The following is an 11,018-nucleotide window of genomic DNA, read 5'->3' on the forward strand; positions in this document are numbered from 1 at the left end:
TTGAAGTCAATCCAAATTACATACCAAAATTTAATTAAACATTTATCAGGTTTAAATAATTGATTGGAAACAAAAAATAATTGTATACTCTCTTTGACTTTTAAGTTTTTCATACCGAAATTAAGAAATGGGATTTAATTTTAGATTTTTAATTCTTTTATCATTTATATTATTTAAAAAAGAAAGAATTAAATATATTTTGATTTTGGAGATATTAAATTTATCATTCTCAATTAATAACTATGAAAAAAGAAAAAAAAAGAAAAAACGTTCCTTAACTTGGTAGAAGTTATCAGTGGGACCATTTCCATTTCCATGCAATGCAATGTAATGCATCTTCTTCTTCTTCTTCTTCCTCGTCGAACCTTCGAAATCATAAACCTTTCTCTCTCTTTCCTCAAACAATTATTGTTTTTCACCCAACTTCCTTAATTCTCTGGTGCACCTTCTATTTGTATTAACAACATTATCCAAAAATTTCCTAATAATTCTTCACGCGATCAGTTTCAATTCAATGTTTTCTTGTGTCTTCTGTGTGCAATCAATTGCCCTTGTGCTAATTCCATCTGGGGTGTGACCCTTTTGCATGAAAGATCAAATCTTGAAGTTAAACCGATAATTCAATTGTGAGTTGTTTCCATCAATGGACAATTATGGGTCTTCACAACCTCCATATGGGTATCCAAGCCCTTATTTCTACCCTGGCAACACCCCTCAATACCCTCCTCCTGATCCATATGCACGACCACCGTATCCATATCCACCAAATGCTCCAGATACCTTCAACTACTCATACCCCCCACCTTCTCCACCACCCTCAGCACCTTATTCTAGCCACACACGCCATTTCACATACCCTTCTCCTTCTCATCCTCCACCATCACCACCATCTCATGATTCCTATGACATTTCTATGCCTCAATCAACCGATACTTATCCTTACCCTGACCACGATCCTCCAAGTAGTGATAGTTATAAGCCTCCTGTGGTTTCTATTCACCCTCCTTTGGATGATCACATGAGCATTGTCAGGCTGTCTGAGACCACAAGTACACTTGCATTGTTGACACAATCCCCTTCAATTTCAAATTACTATAGAGATGAGTTTTTTGGATTCTCTATCTACTCCCCCTCAGATTTGGATAAAGAGGACCCTACTAGACCTTCTGCTCAATCTGATGACTCAATGAGTAATCAGAGCTTGCAGATTGTCCCAGTTCAGAACAAAGCGTCTCTGCCAGTTCTGCTCCTGCATGGGAATTTGGATATTTGGGTTCATCGAGCCAAACACCTTCCAAACATGGACATGTTCCACAAGACTTTGGGAGATGTGTTTGGGAAGTTGCCTGTAAATGTCAACAAGGTGGATGGAACGGTGAGCCGGAAGATTACCAGTGATCCTTATGTAACAATTTCTGTGTCAAATGCTGTAATTGGGAGGACTTCTGTGATTAGCAATAGTGAAAATCCTGTGTGGGAGCAACATTTCTATGCTCCTGTTGCACATCATGTGGCTGAAGTTCATTTTGTTGTGAAGGACAGTGATGTGGTGGGTTCGCAGCTCATTGGTGTTGTGGCAGTTCCAGCTGAACAAATATACTCAGGGGAAAAGATAAATGGGAACTACCCTATTCTGAATAGCAGTGGGAAGCCTTGTAAGCCAGGTGCTGTCTTGAGATTATCCATTCAGTACATTCCAATTGAGAAACTCATCACATATGATCAAGGAGTTGGAGCTGGTCCTGAATATCATGGGGTTCCTGGCACGTATTTTCCATTGAGGAAAGGGGGAACTGTAACTCTTTATCAAGATGCTCATGTCCCAAGTGGTTCTCTACCTAATGTTATGCTTAACCATGGCTTGCATTATAATCATGGAAAGTGTTGGAATGACATCTTTGAAGCCATACGTGCAGCTCAGAGATTGGTTTACATTACGGGGTGGTCTGTGTGGCACAAAGTTAGGTTGTTAAGGGATACTGACAATGCAACAGATTCCACCCTGGGTGAACTTCTTAGGACTAAGTCATCGGAGGGAGTAAGAGTGCTTCTACTTGTATGGGATGACCCTACATCAAGAAGCATTCTTGGTTACAAAATGGTTTGTAATGTTTCTTTTATGTTGCCTAATACTGTATTTCTGTTTTGGGGAGGATTAGGTGTGTGTTCGGTTTATTGTTTGCACTCATTCCAAGTCAGTTGAACAGGAAAGTATGTGTTACAATGGATTAATTTGAAATTGATATCCAATGTAGGACATGGTTTGCAAATGTCTGCATGTTTAAGTTTTTGCTGCATATTGTTATCATAATTAAGTCATTCTATTTCTTTTGGAAATTTTTTGATTGTGACAAGTGACAGCTTTGAAACTAACAATGGAAAGAAGTGGATGATGTTGGTTATGCAAATAGAAACTGAAGAACGTAAAAATTGTTCAAGAGTTGATTGTATATTTAACAAGGGCAAGTGAGTTCACTATTCATCTTGGAAGCCGCACTCTAAATTTTAGGAGAATCGGAGCATCTCATTTATTTTTGAAGGATTACTGTCATTCATTCTAATCTTTATTTTCATCTATTGTTTGTAATTTTGTAGTCCTTAGTTAATTCTGAGAATATGCTACTTATAATTTCCTTTTCTGTGGTATTCCTTCTTTCTATAACATGTATCATTTCTCACATGAAATAATACAGAGATGAAATGGCTTTCTTCATGCTCTGATCATAGTTCAGTAACAGTTAGTAAAAGCTATGTTTTTGTCTTTCCAATGACTGACATGGGCCTAAATAGGTCAATGTTATCTTCAAATATATCTCTGTTTGCAGTTGGATATTGGACTTTATATATATTGGCTTGTGGTTTTTCTTTTCCATATACAATTAATCTGTCTTCAAGTAATACTAATAATAGGTAACTTTCTATTGACCTAATCTAAATGATTGTTTCCATATGGTATGTGATCTTGCAAAGTCATTATTTTGTCCTTTTTTATTAACATTTCTAGCTTGGTTTATGAAATATACTTTATTTTGATTTTAAGACTTTTAAATAAATTTTGCTTTTTTCATTGAAATCTTAGTTTTATGATATGATTTTATTTTAATTATGCAAACTTATTTTGTTCTACATACAGGATGGTGTAATGGCAACTCATGATGAGGAAACTAGACGATTTTTCAAGCACTCTTCTGTGCAAGTGCTGCTTTGTCCCCGCATTGCTGGAAAACGACACAGCTGGGCCAAACAAAAGGTTTGGTTTGACAATGATTCTACCGTTAAAATATTTTTATTTACTGGAACAGTTGATTCATTGTCTTAGAAGATTTTAAACAATCTCCTCCTGTTCCAGTTCAGTATATATACTTTATGATGGACATACTACTACTGATGGGGTGGTTCCATTTGGTAGTTTGCCTAACTTCTTGTTATGAATGACAGGATTTATGACAAGGTTTAGTTTCTGTAGCGGTTTCTATTTCTGCATCTTTGCATTGGTCTCTGTATATAATATGTTCACATACTTCTACAACTCAGTTTTAGAGTTCGAAAATAACTTTTTTCTTTCTAATTATCAGGAAGTTGAAACAATATATACACATCATCAAAAAACTGTAATTGTGGATGCTGATGCTGGAAATGGCAAAAGAAAAATTGTGGCATTTGTTGGTGGACTTGATTTGTGTGATGGGCGATATGATAATCCTCACCATCCTATCTTTAGGACACTGGAGACACTGCATAAGGATGACTATCACAACCCTACTTTCACGGTAGTATATTTGTGTTTGGTTGTATTATTACTAGATTTATCCATCAATCATTTTGTAAACAACAAAAGTAAATGCTTAAATTAAAGCCACAAAGGTTTATAACTCCATTTTTTAGTAGTTCTTGAAGAAACCAAATTACAACAAAGAAACCAAACTTTTCCACTCATATTTAGAGCCTCACATATAATTAGAGTTGTCAAAATGGACTACTCAGCCTAGCCCACCAAGAGTTGGCAACTTGGTGGGCCAACCTAGCTGTTGGTCTCTTGGCAAGCGTACCAAATTTAACTATAGTATAATGATTTTGAAGTAAGAGTGTCGATCCCACAGGGAACGGATTCAATTAAAATAAATAATTATCTCAATTGGCGTATATACAAAGATATTCATTTGATTCATCATCATTTGTAATACTAAATTTGCATACAAGTAACACAGTAAAAGTAGAAAGTTTAGAAAAAGTTCATTAGGAGAATATAAACATACAACATTTGAATTTACCAATATTGATGCAACACCCAAAAATCATTTATACTGATTCCTCACATTTTGAAATCTATTCCTAGCATCACAATACATAAAGTATCATTGTTCAGATCAGATCTTTAGAAATATTTTCCGGTCAGATCTAAAAATCATAATTAGGAGTTTATTGATCAGATAGAATCAAGCATTAAAAACAGACAATAATACCAATATTGAGTAGAAACAGAAATGTTATATATAAATATCACCATATTACATCCAAATTTGAATTGATTACATTCAATCCCAAGAGAAAGGATTAGCCACACATGGCAGCCATTGAAATCCTAAGAGCTAAAGAAGAATATATAAAGATGATGCTTCATCGCCCTTTCCGTGGTTCTCTAGCACCTGATGCAAAAGTTCTTGCTTTCTCACCTTTTCACTTTCTGAACTCAAGGAATATAGATACTGCATGAGTTTTCGCATAAGCCACCTGATCCTCGTCTAAGCGAGAAGATACTTCATGCTGAAGAAAAGTCATCTCACTTGAGCAAAGCTATTCTTGCTTAGGCGAGAAATGCCAAACTTAACTGTCTTCTGCTCGAACTCTCGCTTGGGTGAGGTGCTTCTCGCTTAGGCGAGAATGGCTGCAAGTGTTCTTGCTTGGGCAAGATTGCTTTGGCTTGAGCAAACTGTGGCAGAAATTTTTCCCTTTTTTCTCTATTTCTTGATTTCTCATTTACTCTTCTTAAGTTCTTTCCTCTTCTACTTTAATTTATCTGAAAATACACAAAATAGGGATCAAATGATTTCTTTTATGTAGAAACTTGGACACATGTGGTTGAAGCTCATTTTTCTTAGATTAGGGAAAATCAAATATCATATAAACACAAATTACAAGCAGAAGTGCTAGAATTCCGTATGAAATTTACTAATTTTGGTACTTATCACTAGCTTACTCGTCAATAAGCTTCAAAAAGATGAGTTTTGACCCATTAGAGTTGGTGGGTCTAACGGATTGGCCCACTCAATTTAAAAGTTGCAAATTTTTAATTTTGATTTTTTTTTTTTACTTCAATCTACTTTTTTCTAATATGAAAGTTGGAACCAAATTCCAAATTACTGGAATAACCTTGACAACAATATCATCATATTAATATGCATATATTGACCGTGACATATTTTAATATATACAAAATAATACACGTAAATAATAATTATAAATATCATATAATATGCATACCAAACACAAACATTAGATGAAAATTCTAGATAACATCCATCCAAACAATTATCACAGGTTGGTGAGCCACCAGCTCATCATAGGTTCAACTTGGATGGACTGGATTCTTGTTAGGCCAGGTTTGATTTTGGCTCGTCCCAAAATTTACGGTTCTTTCTAACTCAAACCTATGATGAGCTGGATTAACTTACTGACTTTGACAACTCTATAATATAATGTGTTGTTGCTATATAGATGGTCTTTGAACATGTAAATCTATTCCATATTTTTGACACATCTAAAATTTTCCTCAAATTCATGACAAATGCTCTCCTATTATAGCCTTGCAATAAAAAATAATGGAAGAATGTAGCTAAGAACTAAAAACCTTCCAATTTCAAAACATAGTTTGTGGCAGGAAGATCATATTATTCTGATGATGTTGATTGTACAATGATAGGGTAATACTGGTGGTTGTCCACGGGAGCCATGGCATGACTTACATTCTAAAATTGATGGTCCAGCAGCTTATGATGTTTTGACCAACTTTGAGGAGCGCTGGTTAAGAGCTGCGAAACCTAAAGGGTTAAAAAAGTTTACAAGTTCATATGATGATGCATTACTTAAGCTAGACAGAATAAAAGATGTTATCAGTTCATCTGATGATCTTGATCTTGATGAGGATAACAATCCTGCATCATGGCATGTTCAGGTGCTCAGTTGATTAGCGCTGAATGGAGATTTAGAATTTCTAGAAGCAGTTTATTTTTTTCTTATTTTCACTAGTTAAAGGAAATCATTAATATACATGCTTTTGGAATACAGATATTCCGTTCAATTGATTCAAATTCTGTCAAGGGATTTCCGAAGGTTTCAAGAAATGCATCAAGCGCAGTAAGTGAAAGGTTTTAATGTTTCTAAAGTTTCTTTCTCATGCTAGATTTCAATTCATCAGACTTGAGTCACCTTATGTTATGTGTGATGAAAGGATAGTTAAATATTATTGTGTTCATGCAGAATCTGGTATGTGGGAAGAATGTACTGATTGACATGAGTATACATACAGCATATATAAAGGCTATTCGCGCTGCACAACATTACATTTATATTGAGAATCAATATTTCATTGGGTCTTCATATAATTGGAGTCAATATAGAGACCTTGGTATGAAACTCTTATTTTTCATGTTTGCCTTTTTTTCCAGAATTCCTTCTTTTACTGTGCTGAAAATTTTGAAGGCATAAACTGTTATATTATCTTAGTTTTTATAAGGATCAAGCATCCTATGGGAAAATTCATTATGCAGAATTTTTATTTTACTAATTAAACTGAATGATCTACAAATTATCTAAAAGAAGAAAGACCACTTCCTTTCAAATCCATGTTATTTTGCAGCATTTTATATAGATCAAAGGCTCTGGAAATTACACGAGTATATAATAGCAGACAGTCTGGTACATTTTTTATATATCATTAAATTGTTTGTAGCCAAAGCTCTCTAAAATATACAGCAAACCTTTATGGTTTCCTTTGAAGGTTAATAATTGAATATTTAACTTGTTCTAACAGTATTTTCAAGGTGTTATCAAATGTTTAGTTCCTTGTATACATTCATGACATGTCAACTTTATCTTTTAGTTGCTCTTTTCCTTTGGCTACATAGGCAAGGAGGTTTGACCCTACAACCTCTAGCAAAATACTTGAACTTCTCACCACTAGACACTCCTGGTGGATTTTCTCTATCACAGACTGGGTGAAGAGGAATAACAAGGTTGATTAGATTGTTTCAAATATGTCCTTTTGACATTAAAACTTCCGTGTTTTTGCAGGTGCTAATAATTTAATTCCAATGGAAATTGCACTGAAGATTGCTGCAAAGATAAGAGCAAATGAGAGATTTGCAGTGTACATTGTTATTCCAATGTGGCCGGAGGGTGTTCCAACAGGTGCTGCCACTCAAAGGATTCTATTTTGGCAGGTATACTTCAATTCACAAGATATTTTTGTCTTACAAGGGTTTTGATTGAACTTTCATATTGTCAACCTGGAATCCTGCTCTATGAATCGTGATTTTTAACAAACATGACAAACATTATGAAGCTGGAACAACCTTTAAGTTGATAGTAGTTATGCAATTTCTAGCCCCAGAATATACTCTAAAAGAATCCTGGCTTCGTCACTAGTCTGAATGTTTTAATAAAAAGTGTAAAAATGCTTTAAAAAAATCTAGTATTAATTATTTATAGTTTATAGTTTAATAGAAATGAAAGGGGCTATGAGAAATATTCTTTTCAGTTGCCTTCTATTCTGGCTTTCCTTTTATGAAATGTTTGAAATCAAGTCATTGAGATTTTTAATTTTTGACCCTGGCATTTAGTTGCATATAAGCTCTATTTTAATCATAGACCAGTACTACATTTTATTCTTCTATTCTTTCTGCTTTTGAGCAGGTAGCTGCTTTATCCAACTACTGAGCCTTTTCTTGTTACATTGAAGCAGCTGCTTAAAGGACTTGGTTCTTGCATTTCTTACTCTCTTCTCTTTTTCATTAATAATTTCAGCATAAAACAATGCAAATGATGTATGAAACAATTTACAAGGCTTTGGTTGAAGTTGGGCTTGAAGCAGCATTCTCTCCACAAGACTATTTGAACTTCTTCTGTCTTGGCAATAGGGAGGCAGTAGATGTGTATGAGAATGTTACTGTGTCTGGAAATCCTCCACCAGCGAATAGTCCACAAGTATGAATTCTATGTTTTCCCTTCTCAATTACATTTTTCTATTTGCACAGTGCCATGAATCTTTGAGTTTGTGTAAAGCTATATTAATCTAGTACCAATGAATAAAAGAAAAGTTTGTTCCAGATATTTTGATTTGACTATCATTATAAGCATCTTAAAGGGTCTGTTTTGTGGCATGCAATCACTTTCTAATGAATGTAACTGTAAATTTGTGTGGTGGTTCTCTTTTTCCAGGCAATTAGTAGAAACAATCGACGATTCATGATTTATGTTCATTCAAAAGGTATGATAGTTGATGATGAATATGTGATAGTGGGGTCTGCCAACATCAACCAGCGCTCTATGGAAGGAACAAGGGACACTGAGATTGCAATGGGTGCCTACCAACCTTATCATACTTGGGCAAGAAGACAGTTTTATCCACTTGGGCAGGTAAGCTTTTTTGAAGTCAGTACATTGTTAAATGTGTTTTCTGTTCCAAAGTTATTATGAAAAACTGTGTTTAGGCCCTAAACTATATTATAGAGTATTTAGTCCCTGTACTTTATGAAATTGAATGTAAACATCTTTTCCAACAAACAACATGTGGACAGTTTCTCATGTGACTCCACATGCCATTTGTTGGGAAATATGTTTTACATTGACTTTCATAAATATAGAGACTAAATACTGTATAGTTTAGTCCAGGGACTAAACACAATTTTTTATAGTAGTTTGGGACTAAAATTATATTTAACCTTTTTCTCAAGTCTTTATGGCAACCATTGAATGAAAAATCAATAGCTGAAGTTGTGATACATTATGTACTGGTATAACAATTTCTAATTCCATACACTAGCTTCTAAACTGCACATCTCACTCTTGGGGAGTTAAATCCAAGCAACCAGCCAACCTGGCCCTTGTCATCAGGCCAAAAAACCAGCATCTTTGGCTTCTTCAATTCCGCTACAAAATATGCATTTATGAATATAACTTTTGAAGGAACTCTATGTAACTTCTAATATGTTATGTTAAGCATGAAGTGAAAGAATATGGGTTGTGAATAGCTAGAATAGTAGAATAGTGTTATCACCAGAGTATGTTACTTTTACATTTATGTGACATTAACACATTTCCTGAACTGACTGTAATTCTTTGTGAAACTATACCATGAAGATCCATGGATATAGAATGTCACTTTGGGCAGAACATACAGGTACTATTGAAGACTGTTTTTCAGAACCAGAAAGCCTTGAATGTGTTAGGAGGATTAGAACAATGGGTGAACTGAACTGGAAACAATATGCATCAAATGATGCAACAGAGATGAAAGGGCATCTTCTCAAGTACCCTGTAGAAGTTGATAGAAAGGGTAAGGTAAGATCCCTTCCTGGTCAGGATGAGTTCCCTGATGTGGGTGGAAAGATTATAGGATCGTTTATTGCCATTCAGGAAAATCTAACCATTTGATCATTTTTTATGTTCACATTGTTGGTCATTAGGATGTACGATGAATGTAAATTAGAGACAATTTTGAAATGCAATGTAGTTGAAGGAACACCTGTGCAGTGTATATAGTGATAAAATCTTTTCCACTCATTTTCCTTGTATACTCACAAACCACTTGCTAAATATTATCACTCCCTCCTTTTCTATCAGTCTCGCTTACTGCTATAAACATGTTTTGCTAATTGTGACTAAGAAAACTACAGCTAAGAGGAACACTGAATCAATGATAATCTTGGCATACTTCTTTGCAAATCATCAGTAACATCTGAATCTCTTCACAATTTTTCTGAATGGTTTAGATTGTTGGCTTTGAAATTATGATTTTCTTACAACACGCATTGTCTATCTGTAGTGATTTATATGGGGAAGAAATTGTGATTTTCTTAAGCTTTCTAAGGAATTTAAGATTCCCAACAGAATATGCAGTTACTATCATACAAGTCACAAGCAACAGTTACTATCATCACCAATTAAAAACTGTCATTGAATTTTGATTCATAAATTGAAAACCCAACTGCAAATGATATTGTGTTGCAGAATTGAAATGTCATTACTAAAACAAAACAAAACAATAATTAATACACATGGTTGCAATTCTCTGGTTGTGCATGGAAAAGACTTTGTTGAAACAGACAGAACTCACTTTGCTAATTTCTTCATTTTCAGAGATTAACTTGGTCACTTTCACAAAGGGATATATCTTACTACCAAGAAAAAAAAGAAATTGCATTGTTTCACACTGGTTGCATAAACACCTTCTCTCATTAAACAATCACATTTTCTCGTAAAATATCAATTTTAAGGGACCGTTTCTTACATTGAAGAATAAGAAAGTTGCATTTTCATGAGTTTCACTGGTTGTTTATATGTTGAAACTTTATTGTCAAGGTAGGAGTTGACATTAGGCATGCCACCAAAAAAGGGTAAGACACAATAACGTGACATAAATGGATTATCTAAGTGTCATTCCTTCCATTTTGGTTAAATGCAATTAGGTTGAGAGCTTTGCATGAATTGAATAGAAAGGTGGTAAATCAAACACAATGAAAACCAAAGCATCATACAATACAACTACATTTCTAAAGGTGAAAATATGAACAAGTTGTAACTTTTACAAAAAGCACCTATTCGGTAAGAAACAATCCATTGCCCTTTCTTCAAATCTTTTTAGTTTTCCTTAAAAGTTTAAACACAGTTAAGAGTTTCCTGTTTCTGGTACGTTGTTAAAAAATGCCATTTATAACAAGCATTTAAGTAAAAGTAGAATGTTTGTCACTGTTTTTTCCACTTTGCAAATTTTCCTACATGTTGTAGACTTTAAAAGTATT

At 34.4% G+C, this 11,018-nt stretch overlaps 1 protein-coding gene across 1 annotated transcript; it reads left to right on the forward strand.

Annotated features, from left to right (window-relative positions):
- Positions 1-335: 335 nt before the first annotated feature.
- Positions 336-9,839, forward strand: LOC114166574 (phospholipase D gamma 1-like). The gene is made up of 10 exons (XM_028051322.1): positions 336-2,101; positions 3,134-3,250; positions 3,576-3,770; positions 5,921-6,172; positions 6,286-6,354; positions 6,478-6,625; positions 7,291-7,439; positions 8,023-8,202; positions 8,437-8,634; positions 9,358-9,839. Exons 1-10 carry the CDS (start codon positions 644-646, stop codon positions 9,649-9,651), a joined length of 3,060 nt encoding a protein of 1,019 aa, XP_027907123.1. The 5' UTR covers positions 336-643; the 3' UTR covers positions 9,652-9,839.
- Positions 9,840-11,018: the final 1,179 nt, after the last annotated feature.

This window comes from Vigna unguiculata, chromosome 10, assembly GCF_004118075.2.
Source record: "Vigna unguiculata cultivar IT97K-499-35 chromosome 10, ASM411807v1, whole genome shotgun sequence".
NCBI lineage: Eukaryota > Viridiplantae > Streptophyta > Magnoliopsida > Fabales > Fabaceae > Vigna > Vigna unguiculata.

What these genes read in the sequence shown, in the direction of transcription:
- LOC114166574 (XM_028051322.1), top strand. Translation starts at nt 644, where the DNA reads ATGGACAATTATGGGTCTTCACAACCTCCATATGGGTATCCAAGCCCT. An exon ending in CTGCATCATGGCATGTTCAG is followed by an intron (nt 6,173 to 6,285) that starts GTGCTCAGTTGA and finishes TTTGGAATACAG; the next exon opens with ATATTCCGTTCAATTGATTC. An exon ending in AAAGGATTCTATTTTGGCAG is followed by an intron (nt 7,440 to 8,022) that starts GTATACTTCAAT and finishes TAATAATTTCAG; the next exon opens with CATAAAACAATGCAAATGAT.